Genomic DNA, 23,244 nt, shown 5'->3' with positions numbered 1-23,244 from the left:
TGTAAACCTCTGACCCACTGGAATTGTGATACAGTGAATTATAAGTGAAATAATCTGTCTGTAAACAATTGTTGGAAAAATTACTTGTGTCATGCGCAAAGTAGATGTCCTATCCGACTTGCCAAAATGATAGTTTGTTAACAATAAATTTGTGGATTGGTTGAAAAACGAGTTTTAATGACTCCAACCTAAGTGTATGTAAACTTCCGACTTCAACTGTATTTAAAAATTGTCAAATAAAATCAAGTGTCCATCCAGACAGTCTGATATGTCCACAGTGGTAACTAGGAGGAGGCAGGGAAGCGATGAGCTGTGATACTGTATCTAATGTGGCTTATTACACTCCAATTAACACGCTCCACTTCTCTGGACTGACTGGAGGTAATGAGAGAGAATGGACAGGGCTGTACACTTTAGCCAGTACATGAACTCTGAAAGAACACGACACAAAAACAATCAACTGAGAGAAAACGACCTTGACTTGACCTACAGACCAAACCAAATTCTGACATCCATCACTCATCTGGTGTATGCAGTACACTGCAAGCCCAATAAGAGATCTACTGTGTTAGTGGACTGATGCAACCCCGCTCCTGCTTTGAGCTACTGATCGCTTGAGTGGGCTTTAATAGGGCTGTGTGTCTGTGGGTGTATGTCTGTGTGTTATTTCTGTGTTAATATTCTGCTACTGTCCCATCTAGCACATTTGGTTCCTTGGAAGGTGTGGGAACGTAAGTGTTTGGTTTCCCATTGGTTCTGGGAACAAAGCCATACATTTCCTGGCTGGTAAAACAGACAATGTTGCCTGTTCTGGGAACTTACATTTCTGTAAATGTTTTACTGTGGTTCCCTGAAATATTTCCTGGGAAGATAGACCTATTTGGTAAAAGACCAAGTCCATATTGTGGCAAGAAAAGCTCAATTAAGCAAAGAGAAATGACAGTCCATCATTACTTTAAGACATAAAGGTCAGTCAATGCGGAAAAATAACTTTGAAAGTTTCTTCAAGTGCAGTCGCAAAAACCATCAAGCTCTATGATGAAACTGTCTCTCATGAGGACCGCCACAGGAATGGAAGACCCAGAGTTACCTCTGCTGCAGAGGATACGTTCATTAGAGTTACCAGCCTCAGAAATTGCAGCCCAAATAAATGCTTCAAGGAGTTCAAGTAACAGACACATCTCAACATCAACTGATCAGAGGAGACTGTGTGAATCAGGCCTTCATGGTCGATTTGCTGCAAAGAAACCACAACTAAAGGACACCAATAATAAGAAGAGACTTGCTTGGGCCAAGAAACACGAGCAATGGACATTAGACCGGTGGAAATCTGTTCTTTGGTCTGATGTGTCCAAATTTGAGATTTTTGGTTCCAACCGCCGTGGCTTTGTGAGATGCAGAGTAGGTGAACGGATGATCTCCGCATGTGTGGTTCCCACCGTGAAGCATGGAGGAGGTGTGATGGTGTGGGGGTGCTTTGCTGGTGACACTGTCTGTGAATTCAAAGCACACTTAACCAGCATGGCTACCCCAGCATTCTGCAGCGATATGCATTCCCATCTGAATTGCGCTTAGTGGGACTAGAATTTGTTGTTCAACAGGACAGTGACCCAACACACCTCCAGACTGTATAAGTGCTATTTGACCAAGATGGAGAGTGATGGATTGCTGCATCAGTTGACCTGGCATCCACAATCACCCGATCTCAACCCATTTGAGATGGTTTGGGATGAGTTGGACCGCAGAGTGAAGGAAAAGCAGCCAACAAGTGCTCAGCATATTGGGGAACTCCTTCAAGACTGTTGGAAAAGCATTCCAGGTGAAGCTGGTTGAGAGAATGCCAAGAGTGTGCAAAGCTGTCACCAAGGCAAAGGGTGGCTATTTGAAGAATCTCAAATATAAGATATATTGTAATTTGTTTAACACTTTTTTGGTTACTACATGATTCCATATGTGTTATATCATAGTTTTGATATCTTCACTATTATTCTACAATGTAGAAAATCGTAAAAATAAAGAAAAACCCTGGAATGACAAGGTGTGTCCAAACCTTTGACTAGTAATGTATATATATATATATATATATATATATATATATATGTGTGTGATGGGATGTATAGACATTATGGACAGTATGTGGATTGAATATGTAGTATATCTGAAGAATACGTAGGATAGAATAGTATACGTACAGAAATAGTTGAATAGGATAGGCAAAGTATATACATTTGAAATGGGGGAAACAGTATGTAAACATTATTAAAGTGACCAGTTTTCCATGTCTATGTACAGTTGAAGTTGGAAGTTACATACAATTAGGTTGGAGTCATTAAAACTCGTTTTTCAACCACTCCACAAATTACTTGTTAACAAACTATAGTTTTGGCAAGTCGGTTAGGATATCTACTTTGTGCATGACACAAGTACTGTTTCCAACAATTGTTTACAGACAGATTATTTCACTTATAATTCACTGTATCACAATTCCAGTGGGTCAGAAGTTTACATACACTAAGTTGACTGTGCCTTTAAACAGCTTGGGAAATTCCAGAAAATTATGTCATGGCTTTAGAAGCTTCTGATAGGCTAATTGACATAATTTGAGTCAATTGGAGGTGTACCTGTGGATGTATTTCAAGGCCTACCTTCAAACTCAGTGCCTCTTTGCTTGACATCATGGGAAAATCAAAAGAAATCAGCCAAGAACTCAGAAAGAAAATTGTAGACCTCCACAAGTCTGGTTCATCCTTGGGAGCAATTTCCAAATGCCTGAAGGTACCACGTTCACTTGTTCAAACAATAGTATGCAAGTATAAACACCATGGGACAACACAGCCGTCATACCACTCAGGATGGAGACGCGTTCTGTTTCCTAGAGATTAACGTACTTTGGTGCGAAAAGTGCAAATCAATCCCAGAACAACAGCAAAGGACCTTGTGAAGATGCTGGAGGAAACAGGTACAAAAGTATCTATATCCACAGTAAAACGAGTCCTATATTGACCTAAGCTGAAAGGCCGCTCAGCAAGGAAGAAGCCACTGCTCCAAAACCACCATAAAAAAGCCAGACTACGGTTTGCAACTGCACATGGGGACAAAGATCATACTTTTTGGAGAAATGTCCTCTGGTCTGATGAAACAAAAATAGAACTGTTTGGCCATAATGACCATCGTTATGTTTGGAGGAAAAAGGGGGGCTTTCAATCCGAAGAACACCATTCCAACCGTGAAGCATGGGGGTGGCATCATCATGCTGTGGGGGTGCTTTGCTGCAAGAGGGATTGGTGCACTTCACAAAATAGATGGCATCATGAGGAAGGAAAATTATGTGGATATATTGAAGCAACATCTCAAGACATCAGTCAGGAAGTTGGAGCTTGGTCGCAAATGGGTATTCCAAATGGACAATGACCCCAAGCATGCTTCCAAAGTTGTGGCAAAATGGCTTAAGGACAACAAAGTCAAGGTATTGGAGTGGCCATCACAAAGCCCTGACCTCAATCCTATAGAACATTTGTGGTCAGAACTGAAAAAGCGTGTGCGAGCAAGGAGGCCTACAAACCTGACTCAGGTACACCATAAATACAAATAATTCTCTCTACTACTATTCTGACATTCAACATTCTTAAAATAAAATGGTGATCCTAACTGACTTAAGACAGGGAATTTTTACTAGGATTAAATGTCAGGAATTGTATGAGTTTAAATGTATTTGGCTAAGGTGTATGTAAACTTCCGACTTAAACTGTATTTAAGACAGCAGTCTCTAAGCTGCAGGGTTGAGTAACCGGGTGGTAGCCGGCTAGTGACAGTGATTAAGTTCAGGGCAGGGTACTAGGTGGAAGCCGGCTAGTGATGGCTATTTAACAGTCTGATGGCCTTAAGATAGAAGCTGTTTTTCAGTCTCTCGGTCCCAGCTTTGATGCACCTGTACTGATGTTCTGAGAACATGTTTCAATAAGACTTTGACTAATACTGCTAGCTTAGTTTGGGTTAACTGTTTTAAACTCCAAGCACAGATATCACACATGAAAAATCGGTTGCTTAGATGTCAATCATTTATTTGTTATTGTGGCACGGCTTCAATGAGGTTCGAACCTATTATCTTCTGTTCTCTATCCATGGAATTAGTCGCCGGCGCCACCAGGGTGGAGCTAGCATGATGCATGTTTTTTTTAAACTCATGAAGCATGTTTTTTTTAAACTCATACAAAGCTGTAATTGTCGTTTATTCAAACAGACCTAATTTAAAGGAAACAAGCACTCATTAAGATCAGGTTTGGCCAATTACTGGGTGCAGCCAACCCACCTGAACACACTAACAAGATAAAGGCTAGAGAGAGTTTTGTTGATGCTGAGAACGGAATATATGTTTTTAAATACAATTCTTAGAACATTCTCTGAACGTTACAAACATGCTTTATCAAGTTCTTCAATGATAGACGAAACAGACAAGGTCAACTTTGATTGTATCCAAGTAAAGACCAATAAAATGCACGGGCTTCATGATGGGAAAAAAAGTTAATGGTTCCTGAACACTTAAAGAGATTGTCAGCAGATGTGGTTTTCCTGCAAGAGTTACATTTCAAAAAAGAAGAAATGTAATATTTAAAGAGGAGCTGGGTTGGAGAGGCCTATGCTGCCACGTACTGTAGTAACAGCAGAGGTGTAGGCTAGGGCTGTTGCGGCGACCGTATTACCGCCACACCGGCAGTCATCAGTCATGAAGGCAGTCAAATTCCACGTGACCATTTAGTCACGGTAATTAGGCATCTCCAAGCTCTGATGCTGCTAATGGTCATTAGTAGCCTACCAAACTTTCTAACTGCCTGGTACTCATCACTCTATTGTCCCTCTAATCACTCTGACATCAATGCAAATCGAAAAACTAATCAAACACTTCATGAGAGCTCATGTTGCGCAACATTTCTATAGGCTATGCAATTGCGCGAGAAAACAGAGTGATGGCCTCTATTAAAAAGCGGAGGATCCCATCAGCTTTCTATAGGCTAGGCCTACTATATATATTTCTCAACTTTCCTAATATTAAGCACATTGCTCATCTTTACAACAGGAGTAGAGTCTACCTGGCTGGCATGAAAATAAACCACGGGAAAAGCATCCTCCGTTCTCTATTTAATTGCATAGATGACGTGTTTTTTCCCCTGCCCCTGTTTCGAGACAGGTGCATGATAATGGTCCATTCTAAATCAAAACAAAATGTTTATCAACATTTTAAGCTAAACGTTCTGATCTGTTGCGCCAGCCACATTGCGTAAAAAAGTTATGCTAGTGGTTGTATTAATTTGGGATCTATCGCATCCCACAACTGTCCCAGACTATATTTGGAATATTTATTTCTCGCACAGAGCAGGTCAACTTTTGTAGTATGGGGGATAGTAGATTGACAGACTAGAGCTTTTGCTTTTGTTAGGCCTCCTCATGTTGTTGGTTGACGAAAAGTAAATGTGGACAGTTCTTACAATATCTTCAATATGCAACTCGGAATTGGATAAGGTAAGGACGTGCGCAGTTGTGTCCCCGATGTGTCTGTCTTCACTTGTAGCCTGTGAGAAAGACCCGATCACGTGATAGAGAGCCAAGTGAGTGAGTGGTGCTTCGGAGCACGCAGCACTCCGGGCCAAGGGCACAACGGCCACTGGCCGCAAAAGGCATGGCTTTTTTTTACGGTGCATTACGGCAACACAAAGGGGATGCCACCGGGAAATTCGAGGCATTATCAAGTGCTTGTCAAATTGTGAATGGGAGACTGATGAAGTGTGTACAGCCTGCACAAAAAACAAAGCAGAGCTCATGCCTTTCATGTAACTTTTTTCAAAGTCGCATCCTGCAGCCTTACAATGTATAAAAAAATCAAAACATATAGCCCAACGTTTGTAGAACAACTAAAGTTACATTAATAACTATAAATAAAGCATATAGGAGTACTTATTTCTTTGTTAACTGCTCAACACAGAATAGCCGCATGTGCGCACTCCCTCAAATCGTTTAGAGAAAATCTCCTTTCTATTTAATTCAGCTTTGTTCAATTGTATTCTTCATACTATAAAATAATGCCATGTAATTATAAGCAAGTCTTGTCTGCTAAATGAACTAGTGTAGCCCACAGCCATTTGGCATAGCCAGATCAGGACGTAACATAAGGACAACTCAGAGTATGCTATTCTGTTCTTCTGAAATAGACTACATTGTCTCGGAGCTCTATGGACAATTCCTTCAACCTCATCGCTTGGTTTTTGCTCTGACATGCACTGTCAACTGTGGGACCTTACAAGTGTGTTCATTTCCAAATCATGTCCAATCAATTGAATTTACCACAGGTGGACTCCAATCAAGTTGTAGAAACATCTCAAGGATGATCAATGGAAATAGGATGCACCTGAGCTCAATTTCGTGTCTCATAACAAAGAGTCTGAGTAATTATTTAAATAAGGTATTGAAGTTTTTTATTTCTAAAAAACGGTTTTCCCTTTGTCATTATGGGATATTGTGTGTAGATTGATGATGAAAAACATTTATTTAATCAATTTCAGAATAAGGCTGTAACGTGACAAAATGTGGAAAACCCCTTGAAATTAGTGGATTCGGCTATTTCAGCCACACCCGTTGCTGACAGGTGTATAAAATCGAGCACACAGCCATGCAATCTCCATAGTCAAACATTGGCAGTAGAATGGCCCATACTGAAGAGCTCAGTGACTTTCAACGTGCCACCGTCATAGGATGCCACCTTTCCAACAAGTCAGTTCATCAAATTTCTGCCCTGCTAGAGCTGCCCCGGTCAACTGTATGTGCTGTTATTGTGAAGTGGAAACGTCTAGGAGCAACAATGGCTCAGCCGTGAAGATTTAGGCCACACAAGCTCACAGAACGGGACTGCCGAGTGCTGAAGTGCATAGCGCGAACAAATTGTCTATCCCGGGTTGCAAGGGGAATGGGGAATGATCATCTCATATTTTATTAAAGACAAATTAAATTAAAGACAAATAAATTATTCTACAATGTAGAAAATATAAAAAATAAAAACTTGAATGAGTAGGTGTGTCCAAACTTTTGACTGGTACTGTATGTGTTGAGTGTTTGTGTTTGTGCAGGTGCATGCTAATGTGTGTGCACATGCATGTGGGTTTGCACGCAAATGTTTGTGTGTGTGCATGCATGTATACATACCTGTGTGTGTGTGTGTGTGTGTGTGTTTATGTTTGAAGCACATCGTTAGTGTGTTTATGTAGCTGAGTGAGTGACGCTTGGCAGAGCATTTCTGTCTGCTTTGTAGTTTATAAGGACTGTGTGATTGAGGAAGAGTTGTTTCCTGGATGCTGGGTGCCTTCCAGATACTTTTCAAGCACATAAACGTGTTTGTGTCTCTTGGATGGGCCATTTGGGTGTGTGTGTGTGTGTGTGTGTATTTGAATGTTTTGGACAGGTTGTCCGTGAAATGATACGGATGCTGCTCTGGCATTGTTACAACACCCTGGGTACAGAGAGGACGAAGAGAGAGCTAGAAAGAGAGAAATAAAGAAAGAGAGAATGAGAGAGAGAGAGATGAAGAAATAGAGAGAGAGTGTGTGTGTGTGCATGAGAGAGAGAGAGAGAGAGAGAGAGAGAGAGAGAGAATGCACTGTACATAGACGTCACTCAGCCACTAATCAGGATGGGCTGACAAAGGTCAGGTTGACAAACAGATCAAGATGACAGATCAATCAACCAGAGGAACGAGTAGAGCAGAGACAGATGCTTAGGCCCTCCTGTCGACTGGAACAGACTGTACTGTATCATTAAATAATCACATCATCAATGTTCCAATCACTGTATGTTCTAATCACTTTAATCTGGGTTCAGTTGAACCCTTGTCCTGAATCACAGAACAGCTTAACTTTCACCCTCACTAAAAATAAATACACAACTGTACATTAAACATACAGTAATCATATGAATGTATATAAAATGGTAGGCTATCAATGTATATAATATGGCATGATATCATACTTTGGTATACTGTACATGCTACACAAATAGACCCCCACTTCTCAAACAAAAATGGTGAATGTTATTACTGTATATTGATACTGCCCAAGCTTGACCATCTCTCTCTCTCTCTCTCTCTCTCTCTCTCTCTCTCTCTCTCTCTCTCTCTCTCTCTCTCTCTCTCTCTCTCTCTCTCTCTCTCTCTCTCTCTCTCTCTCTCTCTCTCTCTCTCTCTCTCTCTCTCTCTCTGTTCCTCTCTCGCTCTTACTCTGTAATGTGTGTACTTTAGATGGCTTAATATTATGGAACCTCTTTACTCTGCATTGATCAGTCAGTTATGCCACAGGACCATGAGTGTGTGTGTGTGAGATTCCTCATCAATCATGGAGGATTAAAGCAATATTATCTTCTCACACACAGGAGGGAGTGTGTGTTTGTGTGACGTGGATTTCCCTCCATAGGACACAAGAAGATTCATAGAAATACGCTGTGACTTGATATGAGAGTGACAGTTAAGAGTGACTTGATAGGAGAGTGACAATTGAGAGTGACAGAGAGTGAACTGATTGGAGAGAGACAGTTGAGAGTGACTTGATAGGAGAGTGACAGTTGAGAGTGACTTGATAGGAGAGTGACAGTTGAGAGTGACTTGAGTAGGCGGAGGAGAGGAAAAGCAAGGGATGATTTGTAGAGTGTGTTGTGTACGGAGAGCGGGTTAGAACGGAGGGATGGAGGGAGTGGAGGCGGAGACAGCCCAGCTGTCCTGTCTGGACTTGAGGACCAAGAACAACACGCACCAGTATTACTCAAAGAGTGCGCTAGGAAAAACACTTCCCCTGAAATAAATAGTCTTCTGACACTATGGTTCCACAGTAAATAGCTCACAGTGATGTACTGACAACCAGCTGGTTGTATTTATATACAGACACATACCACGACATACAAGCACATGAATGCAAGCAATCACACACACTTAGTCTGACACATACAAGCAAACACATACAAACATATACATGCACTCAAACACCCCCAACAGTCCTCTCTCTTCTCTCTCACTGTCATACACATACACACACACACACACACACACACACACACACACACACACACACACACACACACACACACACACACACACACACACACACACACACACACACACACACTACACACACACACACACACACACACCTTCCGACATCTTCTTGGTTAACCAACACACACTGATCAGAGCCAATCAGACTGATGGAGAAACTAATGAATGAGAACAGAGTGTACACAGGCCTGATAGAGATAGCAGAGATGTGGAGGGAGGGAAAGAGACAGAGGGTTTCCTCTTCCTCTCAATCTCTGTCTGTTCTTCCCTCCCTCTCTCCTACTCAGCGTCAAAGGCCTTGTAAAGCCCATAAGGGATGCTTGACCAGTCCCTCCATCTGTCTCGTTCCCTCTGTCTCCCTACCTCCCTCCCTCCCCCCTCCCTACCTTGATCAATCCCCCACTCACCGTCAAAGGCCTTGTACTGTCCGTTGAGGGAGGCTTGCATGGCTCGTCCAGCGTCTCTGATCAGGCCCTGCATCTCTGTGCGACTCAGGTTGGATAGGCTGTCCTCCATGACACTGGTGCAACACGTGTAGCCCTGGGGACAGATCCTGAGATGCTCTCCTAGTGGAGGGAGAGAGAGTGGAGAGTCAATTAACACTATAGGTTACTTAGCATCACAGTTTTGACAGGTAAAGTTTGGCCACACTTTTTAGTTGCTTAGTCTTGTCAGTGTCACTGATTGATTGACTATCTAAGGACATACAGCATGTCAAGAGCCTTACTGAAGGGACAGCAAGTTGCACTGAGCTACATACACTATTGACGAGCCCTAGACAAGGGCTATGAAGCGATGAAGCAGGAACGTTTTCATTATTTTTTACTTTAGTTTATTTGGTAAATATTTTCTTTACTCTTTCTTGAATTGCATTGTTGGTTAAGGGCTTGTAAGTAAACATTTCACGGTAAGGTCTACACTTGTTGTATTCGGCACATGTGACAAATAAAGTTTGATTTGATTTGATATACTGTCAGGAAAAGCCTCAACTACAGCCTTGAAATGAATACATTGTTCTTTACATGAAAAAGGTATGGACGTATATGACATATTATACACGTTGCTTTTATTTGGCCTCAGGCAATAAACCTGCAAACATTCACACATAGGCCTTACACAGTGTGGAGATGGAGAACAGTTATCAGCCAATCAAAAATAGAGAGAATATTTAAAAGGTTCAACTGAATAGATTGTTTATCACATTCCAAATGTCTTCACGTCTACCCACACGCTATGCATACTGTCAGATGGAGCATGTCAACATCCTTTCACTGTTTAATTACATTCCCCTTCTTAAGAGGTATATTAAGCCTCTGCCACACACAAACACCTCTCTCTCTCTCTCTCTCTCTCTCTCTCTCTCTCTCTCTCTCTCTCTCTCTCTCTCTCTCTCTCTCTCTCTCGCTCTCTCTCTCTCTCTCTCTGTTTCTCTCTCACACACACACACACACCCCACACACACACGTCTTCGGCCCACCCAAACAATAATATCCCCTTGGTGCATGTGTCTGATCACCAGGTTGGTATTGTAATGTGATCTAGAGGTTGGCAACATAAATAGCTTCCTCCCACACACACACACTTCGATCACTGCTCTAGCCCTGCCAAGGTGAGACAGAGAGTGTGGGCTGTAACTAACAAAGAAAAACATTTGTAGGCACATCATATTGCTCTCTCTCTCTCTCTCTAAAGTAGAGAGAGGTCTGACTAACCAACAACTCTTAAATGACTGGAAATATTTTGTTCTGTGACTCATAGTGTATACAGAAAGCTCTACACACAGACACACACATTCGCGCACACACACTCACACTGGAGAAGAGACTTCTTGTCAATTGCTTAACACCTGGCTGCACACTGATCAATGATAGTCTATTACACAATGTTACACAGTGAATATGACATAGTGAACACATTCTAAGTGCTAGTCGTAGTGATTTTCTTTCAGGCGTCCAATAGTGTCCATTTAGAATGCACATGGTGTATCTTGTTGATACAAGATCTCATAGTTTCCCTTCGAATGTTGGCGAATTATGGATTGTCTATTTTTGACGCATTAATTCCGCGTGGTTACAGAGTTAATTCCGTGTGGTTACAGATTTAAAACTGAAACAACTCAAAGGGTTAAGTTTAGGTATTCATTCCGAGTGGTTATGGTTTGGGCTATGGTTTGGGAAAGGCTCAAAACGAAATAATTTACAATTTTTTTTCAATTGCTAACAAGCATCGGTCAATACTGAAGCCACTTTTTCAAAACTCTTCACAGAGTCTGCATTACCAACATGTGTCTTGTTAATCTCACCTCCAAAATTCACTCAAACCACCAAAACACTTCATACATGTCTCAAAATAAGCTTGTTCGACCATAACACTGGCAACAATTCTCACTCAGAAAGCATACATTGTCACTCATAACACACTGACCTATAAAACACTAACAACAGGGAGCATTACATAAATGATGAACTTTTCTCTTTGAAGTTTGAATGATTTCACATAGATCAGTATTTCATTATAGAATAAGAATAACACCTTTTCCCTTTATTGACTGTATTAAAGTATATGTAACAAGAATGATTCAGAAATGCAGCAATTTGCTTCAATAGCCTTTTTTTTCTGTCTTTGCATATAGTAATTTACTTGTGAAAAATAAAAAGTTGAAACAAAAAACTAAATCCTGAAATTACAGGGCTGCAATAATAATAAAAAATAAAAAAAACATCAACAACATGTATAGTATAATCACTCATACTGTAAAGTACTGTGAGGTGTTCTAGTTCTCCCTCTCTCCTGCATTTGGCCACAAGTTCTCATCAACATCACATCTTATTTCTTCTCTGGCGATGCATCTTGGAAAGAATCTTCTGGAATGTCTAATCCAACCCTTTTAGTTTACATTTACATTTACATTTTAGTCATTTAGCAGACGCTCTTATCCAGAGCGACTTACAGTTAGTGAGTGCATACATTTTACACACAAATCTAAGCAAGGAATGGATTTTAAGTATATATAGTTGAAGTCAGAAGTTTACATACACCTTAGCCAAATACATTTAAACTCAGTTTTTCACAATTCCTGACATTTAGGATCAACACCTTATTTTAAGAATGTGAAATGTCAGAATAATAGTAGAGAGAATTATTTATTTCAGCTTTTATTTATTTCATCACATTCCCAGTGGGTCAGAAGTTTACATACACTCAATTAGTATTTGGTAGCATTACCTTTAAAAAATTTTACTTGGGTCAAACGTTTCGGGTAGCCTTCCACAAGCTTCCCACAATAAGTTGGGTGAATTTTGGCCCATTCTTCCTGACAGAGCTGGTGTAACTGAGTCAGGTTTGTAGGCCTCCTTGCTCGCACACACTTTTTCAGTTCAGCCCACAAACTTTCTGTAGGATTGAGGTAAGGGCTTTGTAATGGCCACTCCAATATCTTGACTTTGTTGTCCTTAAGTCATTTTGCCACAACTTTGTAAGTATGCGTGGGGTCATTGTCAATTTGGAAGACCCATTTGCGACCAAGCTTTAACTTCCTGACTGATGCCTTGAGATGTTGCTTCAATATATCCACATAATTTTCCTTCCTCATGATGCCATCTATTTTGTGAAGTGCACCAGTACCTCCTCCAGCAAAGCACCCCCACAGCATGATGCTGCCACCCCCGTGCTTAGTCTTCAGGAGACCCCACATTCATGGCATCCAGTAAGGACATCTGGTCATGTGTGTGGTCCTTTGTAGCTCAACTGGTAGAGCACGGCGCTTGTAACGCCAAGGTAGTGGGTTCGATCCCTGGGACCACCCATACACAAAAATGTATGCACGCATGACTGTAAGTCGCTTTGGATAAAAGCGTCTGCTAAATGGCATATTATTATTATTATATGTGGATGGTGGTCATAAACCTTCCACCTCCACGCAGAGAAAAACTCCTCTATGGGGTTTAGGAAGGGGGAGTATGGACGCAGGAATAGTACGGACATCCTGGGATGTGCAGCAAACAAGTCTGTGACTACAGCAGAGTGGTGGAATGCCACATTATCCCACATAACAACGAAGGTAGGGGAGTTTCTTGGCCCTCTCTCCTCCGCTGGCACAAGTCGATTATGCAGGTCATCCAGAAAATAAATGAGCCTCTCTGTATTGTAGGGGCCAATGAGTGGTTTGTGTAACAGCAATCCATCATTGGACAGTGCTGCACACATTGTGATGTTAGCTCCTCTCTGGCCTGGGACATCCACGGTTGCTCTCTGTCCAATCACATTTCTTCCCCTGCGGCGTGTTTTTGCCAGGTTGAATCCAGCTTCATCCACAAAGATGAATGTATGTGCAGTTTGCCTGGCTTCCATCTCCATTACTCTCTAAAATACAGTAAATCCACAGGTTTACAGTACTTTACATTATGCATTGCTGTGTATGTACCCTGTTTGGTTATTGAACAGACATCTTACCTGGACATATTGATACCGGAGTTCTTTCACACGTTCACCGTTTCTCTCAACGGGTACAGTGTACAACTGCTTCATCCTTATTTTATGTTTCTCTAGGACTCTGGCAATTGTCGTTGTGCTGACCGTATTCACATTCCCAAAAGTGAAATTGTCTGCCAGCACTCTGTCCCAAATTTCCCACAGTTTTATTGCATTGTTGCCAATTACCATGTCAACAATGGCAATTTCCTGCACATCTGTTAATATTCTGTCTCTCCTTCCTGTGGTAGGCAACCTTTGGATCCTACTGAAAAACACAACAATCAATATATTTCAAAATGTCAATACATGTAAAAATGTGAACATACTGTATTGTACTGTAATATGTAGTTCAATTATCATTGAAGGATGCACATCTCACCTGTTGTTTTTGCCGGAAAATGTGTACTATTGATGCAACTGTTGAACGCTGCAGATTTGGTTGCACCCTTAAACCGGCCTCTCTCAAAGAGAGACCATGGTTTACAACATGGTCAATAATTGTGGCCCTTATCTCATCAGATACCACTGCTCTTGGTCTTCCTCTCCTTTGTCCTCCACACATTCTCCCTCTCCCTGCCACTCTTCTTTCTCCACCAACCTGTCTTCCTTGATCCATGTTTCCAAACTAAATCATTCCGAAGCCGTCCTCTTTTGTCTGTTTGGTAACGAGCCTAAAAACAGGACACTTGGGTAGGCTTTCAGCTGAAATTGCAATCAGCTGTGTTTGGAATGATAAAAAAAGTCTGCTGAGATTTTCTATATGTTTCAATCTGGTTACTGCACAACATTTGCCATCATTCTGTTTTGAATGTGTTTTTAACAGTTTTGGAAACAGTGTGTTAGCATTTGAAAACATGCTGCAAATATATAGTTTGGCAGGTGGTGGAGTATGAATGAGAAAATAGTTCATGGATTTCGGAGAATGTGGTCATTGAATGCATTTTGTGTGAAAGCAATGAAAAATGATTCACAGTTTGGTCCACATACACTTCTGTTTCGCTGACTGTGTGAAGAGTTTTGACAATGTGACTTCAGTTTTGACCAATGCATGTTAGCAATTGAAAAAAACTGTAAAACAATGCGCTGTTTCCATCAACAATCATCAAGTATTCTCACGGCTTGCTATAGCATTGTGAGCTGTGGTGCCGCAGTGGTCTAAACAGTGTGCTCCGGCTTCAAGCATCACGAGTTCGCAGCCAGTGCTTGGCAATCTTTTTTTTTGTGAGCGCAGAGGAAAGCATACAGTATATTGACATTCTCAGGACCTTTTCAAATGTCTGAAATCGCTGTCTATTTCTCGTGATCAGGCTGGTATCTTTAGAAGGGTGTGTATGTTTGGCCACAGAGGGGAATATCAGAATAATAGCCCAACAGTTTAACTGATCAAAGATATTGATCTGCTGTGCAGGACCTCAACTGTTAAAGCCAAGCATTTTGCCCTCATTTAGCTGTAGCCTGCCATTAATCGATATGTGTGTGTGAGTGTTTCTACATTTATGTCTGTGTGTGATGGTCCGTGAGTGTAAAAAAAAAAAAATGGACCAACTGGGAAAAAAGGCAATTTCTAGGGGGTTTAGGGTTAAGGTTATAATTAGTGTTAGGGTTAGGGTTAAGGTTAGAGTAAGCGTTAGGTTTAGGGTCAGGGGTTAGGGAAATAGGATTTTGAATGGGAATCAAGTGTGTCCCAATAAGGTTAGTTAAACAAGACTGTGTGTGTGTGTGTGTGTGTGTGTGTGTGTGTGTGTGTGTGTGTGTGTGTGTTTGCGTGTGTGTGTGTGTGTGTGTGAGTGTGACTTGTGTGTCCATGTGAGCAAATGTGTTGTTGTTGCCACAGTGTGTGTACATAGTCCTGGAGTGACTCTTCAGTCCTATGTCAGTGTATGAATTAGCTGTTATTTTCCTCTTGAGGTACTGGAGAGGAGATTGCCTCAGTATGGAGGGTAGAGTGACATTGAGCAGCCCTCATCTTACCATATCACTGCAATTACATCAAGATCACAACAGACTCATACACTCATCTCTCTGACACATGTGTGTGTGAAGGGAGGTGTGTGTGGTGGGGTTGGGGTTGTGTGGGTGTGGGTGTGTGTTTGCCTGGTCTGCTGCCTGCTGTCTGAAGGACGTCTGAGCTAAGTGAGCTGACACACACTCTCTCACACACACACACAGCCTCCTAAACCTCCGCCTTGGACAGCTCATCCATAATAGCATTGTTTTTCCAGTCGGTTTGTCTCTAAGCAGAACAGACCTCCCCATTACACTCATACACTCAAAAGTGTGTATGAGTGTGTGTGGGCAAGCCAGCCAAATCACTTTCAATCAGACGGTAGAGCAGATTGAGGAAGCAGCGTTCCTTAACGGTATTCTCTGTCCCCTCCTCGCCAGTCATCACTCACACTCCATTTCCTTCCCAGAGGACACTAGGGCAATCGCAACAGTATTCTTACTGAAGAGCACATACTTTACTGTCGTAGAGTCACATTACCTTTAAGATGGTATTGGGAGGTATTGATAGTGTATAATACTGTTATAATACTATTCTGTGGACATTATTACCTTTCAAAAGGCATTGGGAGGTATAGTGCTTGGGAGGTATTGGTTGTAAATCAATAGGTCATTTAGCAGACGCCCTTATCCAGAGCGACTTACAGGAGCAATTAGGGTTAAGTGCCTTGCTCAAGGGCACATCGACAGATTTTTCACCTTGTCGGCTCGGGGATTAGAACCAGCGACCTTTCGGTTACTGGCACAACCCTCTTAACCACTAAGCTACCTGCCGCCCTAGACAAGTTATATTATTTTGAAGGATGTGGAATTACCCTATCAGAAGGCACAGGGAAAAAATGAAGATAAGGGATGGGTATATGGAATGACTCAATTAAAGTGACCTTTCTTCTTAAATATTGAACAGCAAATGTTGGGGGAATAAGCACAAAGATGTTGTGCCAGTCATGCATGTTATTTATGTTTAGCGTAACGACAACAAACACACACACACACACACTCATACACACACACAAACTTGACCTGGTCTGACCCCTCCTACACACCCCAGCAAAGCAGCCTCCCATGTCCTTGTGTCTCCCCACCTCACCCCTTAGCCCCCTGAGAGAGGGTGTTAGGGGCCGTGAGCGAGAGGAGGGATGTTATAAAGCACTTAGTTTCCTTGTTCCCACACACACACACATTGACAGAGTCACTAAACAGGGAACAATTCTCAGGCCATTAACTTATCACAGGCCACCAGGGAGGAACCAGGGAGGAAAACCCCTATTAAAAACAAATCAGGGGAAGCTAAATAAGGTTGCGCACACTCCAATAAACCCGGGCCAGAAACAGATAGATAGGGCTTTTAAAGAACGGGAGGATGTGGGGGGAAATAAAAGAGTGAAATAAAGAGAGAATCAAAGGGGTTCATTGCCGGATTGTTTCAATTATCGGTCTTGGCTGCTGTGACAGAGGTTAACACAAGAGTCAGGGGAAAAAGAGAGAGAGAAAGGGAAGAGAGAGGGATAGAGAACAAAGAGAGGGAGGCAGTGAAGACAGAGAGATAGAGAGAAAAGAGATGGAGGCAGTGCCCAAGGGAGCTCCACAATTAAATAATTACCCATTTGAAAGGACCATCATCTAAGACGGCCAGTCAAGTAGGCTGTCTAAAAACAATTTTAATAATACTTGTCAATATAGATCCTCCATGTTGAACAAATTAAACAAATTATCTATTATTTCATCCTCTAAAATCTGTAGAGTTGAAGTTGAAGGAGTGACACTGGCTATAGCCTACATTTAGAAATTGATGTCTTTCACCTTCACAAACATAATCTTTATCAGTCTACCTTTTGCTTAAATCTACAAATTACAGGAAGAGCAATTTGTCAGAGCTGTCCTTTAGTGTGCCATATCTCTGATGCCCCATTGTGACAAATTACTCAGAGATTTACAAAAAAACAACCTGTAGAAACAGGCTTTCGCAGACGCTGATTACCGAAAAAGCCTTTGGCTTTGTTGAAGGACGGTTGAATCAGTTCAGCAGTAATACCACAGATAGAACAATGACACAGATATTTCACTGGATGTATAAATGTGAAGCATCCGCATGGCGTTTCCACTCACTACCAAATATGGTAGTGAGAGGAAGCCCACTGGCGGGCAGTGGGAGATTTTCTCATTGATGAAACCTTTGACCTCAATACAGTTTTCTGTTCCCAAAACTATAATCTGTTATGAACAGAGTGGACTAAGTTTTCTAGACTTTACCCTTTGCTAAAGTTTCAAAAAATGGCATTGTTTAGAGGGAATGCAAAGGCGAATTGAGTTATTGCATACGCGCACTACACAGAGTAGGCGTTCCCTAATGGAAATATGCAAAGGTATGCAAAAACGTGCCAATAGGATCTCGCTAGCTCGTGCTTGGCTCTGCCCACCTCCTTGCTTGTTCTGCCCACTATGACTAATTTGTTCCCATTGGAAACGGCAGGCCGTGGTCTATCTTGGTTTACTTAATTTGGCAACCTTACCTGGGTCGAAGGCATGTGGGATTATAATCCTAATCCAGTGATCTTTTTCAGTCTGTGTGTATTCCACAGCTGGGCACATTGCCGTCACTGCTAGGGGAACTACCCATAATCACCAGGGATGAGATGATGACACCATCACTGTGTCCTACTGAGGATTATAAAACAAACCAGGTGAAAACTACAGAGGGTTGATAGGAAGTTACAGCAGTGGTTACTAAAACTGTTGCACTGTGACCCACCTAGAGTTCTTTCCAATAATCCTGTGATTTACCTAAAGACTGTCCAATAATCCTGTGACTGTGACCTACGTAATAGAAATAAAACATGATTTTAACCACAACTCAGTCCCTAGCCTTTAGCCGCAGCCCAAGAGAGACTGGCTGTCACCCATAAATGGGTTCGGAATTGGCATTTGGAAATCACTGGGATACAGTATGGAGAGGTTAGTGTAGGGGACTCTCTCTCTCTCTCTCTCTCTCTCTCTCTCTCTCTCTCTCTCTCTCTCTCTCTCTCTCTCTCTCTCTCTCTCTCTCTCTCTCTCTCTCTCTCTCTCTCTCTCTCTCTCTCTCTCTCTCTCTCTCTCTCTCTCTCTCTCTGTTTCTCTCTCACACACACACACACCCCACACAAACACGTCTTCGGCCCACCCAAACAATAATATCCCCTTGGTGCATGTGTCTGATCACCAGGTTGGTATTGTAATGTGATCTAGAGGTTGGCAACATAAATAGCTTCCTCCCTCCAGCAGCTAAAGCAGCAGACCATAACACATGACTACTGGTGGCTGGCTGGGCTGGCTGGGCTGGCTGACCTCTGGGCTATGTACTTCCTAAACCCATCCACCTTCTCACAGAGCACCTGACACCCACACACACCACTTACTGGAACATACACATTTTACGTAATTTATTTGAATCCACAAATCATAATTCATACAATAGTGATTCAAATATTTCCAGACAGGGATATCTGGACACCTAGGGAAAGAGATAGCACCTTGTTCTCCGCACAGCAAGGCTGTCCATGACTGCTGACAAGGAGCAGTACCTTGCTAGCTGCTTCGCCTTCGTCTTATGTAGGCCTGCATTCTGGGGGGCTGAGACTTCCACAGGCTCCTCAAATGTTGCTGTTAGATATCCACCAACAACTTCAGACCCAGACAGACAGACAGACACACACACACACACACACACACACACTGCATGCACACATGTTGTGTGCACACACTCACACACACACAATACGCTTCACTTGCTCACTCACACACACACACACACACACACTGGCTCAAACACAGGTGGCAGAATTATCAGGAATATGATGGATTACAACAGGTTTTGTATTAAGTTGCTGTAGCCTGCAGAAACATGCATGGCTGCCTTACATGACAGGCATGTGACAGACACACACACGTCCCAGTGGTAATGTCACCTGATGAATTACCAATGAGTGTATGAGCTGGGACTGTGAACATCACCATGCAGAACAGGTCTGCACATGATTGGGTGTTCTGTCTAAATGTACAGCCCTGGGCCCAGATTCACAAAACCTTCTTAAGAATAAATGTTTCTTAACTATAGATTTAAGAAGAAAGTTAAGCAAAGTTGCTATTCCTCTTTACAGTATAAAGTCTGGGTCAGACTTTACACTGTAAAGTGTGTCAATTTTGAGTCATGCTGTCTAGTGTCTAAACACAACAGGAACCAGTCACAACAAGCAGCAGCATGAAAACATCTAAATGAGGTCACCGTAGTTTGTTGTCGTATTGTATTTTTGATTAACCAAGAAGACATGGTAGCACCACAGTTTCCTAGGTCTCTACAACATTACCAAAACAGATGGAGTCACCATCCTGTCCTACTTAGCCCCTTCATAAACAAATCCCTGGGTCATAGACATGACTGGGCAAGTATGTGTGTGTCTGTGTTATCTCTGTGTGTGTGTGTGTGTGTGTGTGTGACTCATAACAGTTTCAGTCTGTCTTGGGTCATTTAAAAAGCAAGACAACAACCGCCTGTGATGACCTCATTTCTGTTTTCCTCCTGCTGTGTGTTGTGACTGGTTCTCTGGTCTTTAGACAGCATGACTCACAGGTTGACACACTTCATATTGAACACCCCTGTCACATGACTGGGGACAGCCTGACAGAGAGCACCACAGAGCAGAGAAGCAATGTGATAGTTTGGGCTGGCAGCAAACTCACAGAGCTGCCAACTCTCACGTACTGGCCGTGAGACACACGTATTTTACCATTTTCTTACGCTCTCACACCACACCTCTTATATCTCACGCATTGAAAAGTACTGGTTTTATTTTTCTAATTAGTCCATTGTATAGTCAGTGCATTACCTTTTCAACTGTGCTCCAAATCGTTTTGAAATTGGAGCACCTGCGCCTGCAATTTAACATCACGAGCAGAACCACTATAATTGTCCTTTCTTACCACAGTACTGTGACCCGCGGCACATTGAAGCATATGATTGGTCTAGTTATGTAAGGGATAAAGGGGATTGGATCCATGTTTTAAAGAAACGCCCCTCAAGATTAGAGTGGAGCTGAATGGGAGAGAGAACGTTCTCTGCTGAGTTTATAAAACTGTAAAAAGAGCAGCACGGTAGCGTTGTTTTATGTACAATGTCTGAACTAAATTAGGATGGTGACTCAATCTTTTTTGGTAATGTTGTAGAGACCTAGGAAACTGTGGTGCTGTTACTCCCGTCCCTATTTCAGAATGCAGCCTTTTGATAGCATGTACTAAAGTCGATTTAATCCACATTTGCATTAGTCCCCTCGTTTGTGATTGATATTTAGGCTGTGACAACTACAGTATGTTTTAGAAGGGAAGTTTGGTATGGTGACTTGATTTGGTCCCCCCTTTGCTGCTATAACAGCCTCCACTCTTCTGGGAAGGCTTTCCACTAGATGTTGGAACATTGCTGCGGGGACTTGCTTCCAATCAGCCACAAGAGCATTAGTGAGGTCGGGCACTGATATTGGCCGATTAGGCCTGGCTCTCAGTCGGCGTTCCAATTCATCCCAAAGGTGTTCGATGGGGTTGAGGTCAGGGCTCTGTACAGGCCAGTGAAGTTCTTCCACACCGATCTCGACAAACCATTTCTGTATGGACCTCGCTTTGTGCACAGGGGCATTGTCATGCTGAAACAGGAAAGGGCCTTCCCCAAACTGTTGCCACAAAGTTGGAAGCACAGAATTGTCTAGAATGTCATTGTATGCTGTAGCGTTAAGATTTCCCTTCACTGGAACTAAGGGGCCTAGCCCGAACCTGGGGCAGGTAGCGTTCTCCTGGCATCCACCAAACCCAGATTAGTCCGTTGGACTGCCAAATGGTGACGCGTGATTCATCACTCCAGAGAACGCGTTTTCACTGCTCTAGAGTCCAAAGGCAGCGAGCTTTACACCACTCCAGCCGACGCTAGGCATTGCACATGGTGATCTTAGGCTTGTGTACGGCTACTCTGCCATGGAAACCCATTTCATGAAGTTCCTGACGAACAGTTATTGTGCTGACGTTGCTTCCAGAGGCAGTTTGGAACTCGGTAGTGAGTGTTGCAACCGAGGACAGACGATTTTTACGTGCTTCAGCACTCAACGGTCCCATTCTGTGAGCTTGTGTGGCCTACCACTTCGCGGCTGAGCCGTTGTTGCTCCTAAACGTTTCCACTTCATAATAACAGCACTTACAGTTGACAAACTGACGTGTTGGAAAGGTGTCATCCTATGACGGTGCCACGTTGAAAGTCACTGAGCTCTTCAGTAAGGCCATTCTACTGCCAATGTTTGTCTATGGAGATTGCATGGCGGTGTGCTCGAATTTATATACCTGTCAGCAACAGCCGTGGTTGAAATAGCCGAATCCACTAATTTGAAGGAGTGTCCACAGTTCATATAAGGAAATCAGTCAATTGAAATAAATTCATTAGGCCCTGATCTATGGATTTCACATGACTGGGCAGGGGCTCAGACATGGGTGGGCCTGGGAGGGCATAGGCCCACCCACTGGGAAGCCAGGCCCAGCAAATAAGAATGAGTTTTTCCCCACAAAAGGGCTTTATTACAGACAGAAATACTCCTCAGTTTCATCAGCTGTCCAGGTGGCTGGTCTCAGACAAAACAGTTGAGAGAAATAAGCTTTTTGTGTGTATGGAAAATGTATGGAATCTATGATTTCAGCTCGTGAAACATGGGACCAACACTTTACATGTTGCGTTTGTATTTTTGTTCAGTGTATATACCGTATATATATTTAACCTTTATTTAACCATACCAGGAAATTCCATTGTCAGTCAGAAGACCTCTTTCCCAAAGGAGACCTGGAAATTTCAATTCATGCTTTGCGGCAGTATTTGGTTTGAATTGGGTCAATATATTGCTGTCAGTGTTGGGTAGTCTGCAGTTCTGTTCAATATACAACAACCCACACCTAAATCAATTCCTAAACAGGGAAAACAATTAAGCATGAATAAATGAGTCGCTCTAACAGTCTTGGTACTACCGACGTATGTTTTACATACCGCTTTGACGGACAAGGTCTTCAATGCGTCTGTGTACAGTAGTACTATGGCTTCCTCTACATAGCAGTCCTAGAGGATGAATCCTATCATGTAGTGTTCATGCAGCGTTCTCTGGTTGAGAGAGACTCACTGACATGGGAAATATTGTTTCATACTGAAAATCATGTTGTTATAATGTTGTGAGTGTGTCTCATATGAGGAGCGGGCTGGGTGGTCTCATTTCGAAACGGGTCAGGACCGCCTTGTTCTCCAGGCTTCTATTAGTCACGCTGATTGAGACTGAGAGAGAGAGAGAGAGAGAGAGAGAGAGAGAGAGAGATGGAGAGAAAGATACACAATAAAGGAATAAAGACAGAGTGAGAGGGAAACAGAGAGAGAAATAGACAGAGAATGATCATTTAGATCATTTAGAATGCAAACCACCATATTCTCCATCCAAACCGCAATGACACAAACCCCAAAATCAGCACACAACATCACAGTACAGTAGCTACTTCTGAATACTAGGCCACCACCACTGCCCATTGTTAAATGTAGGCCACAAGCTGATGTAGGCCACAACCTTTCCTGTTCAATGCAGAGCAGCGTGGGCCTTTAACAGTAATTCAGAATCATGTCTCAGAGACCTTAACTCCCA

General features: G+C 42.4%; 1 protein-coding gene across 1 annotated transcript in view; it reads right to left on the bottom strand.

The window, feature by feature from the left end:
- LOC121535150 (glypican-1) overlaps nucleotides 1-23,244 on the bottom strand; it is a 148,857-nt gene that overhangs the window by 59,976 nt on the left and 65,637 nt on the right. Inside the window, exon 3 of the mRNA XM_041841920.2 lies at nucleotides 9,493-9,651. Coding sequence (XP_041697854.1) covers nucleotides 9,493-9,651 — 159 coding nt within the window. The remainder of the gene's footprint in view (nucleotides 1-9,492; nucleotides 9,652-23,244) is intronic.

The sequence above is a fragment of the Coregonus clupeaformis genome, chromosome 21, assembly GCF_020615455.1.
Source record: "Coregonus clupeaformis isolate EN_2021a chromosome 21, ASM2061545v1, whole genome shotgun sequence".
Taxonomy (NCBI): domain Eukaryota; kingdom Metazoa; phylum Chordata; class Actinopteri; order Salmoniformes; family Salmonidae; genus Coregonus; species Coregonus clupeaformis.
Note: the sequence above shows the minus strand (reverse complement) of the source record. Positions and strands in the feature narration are given on the sequence as shown.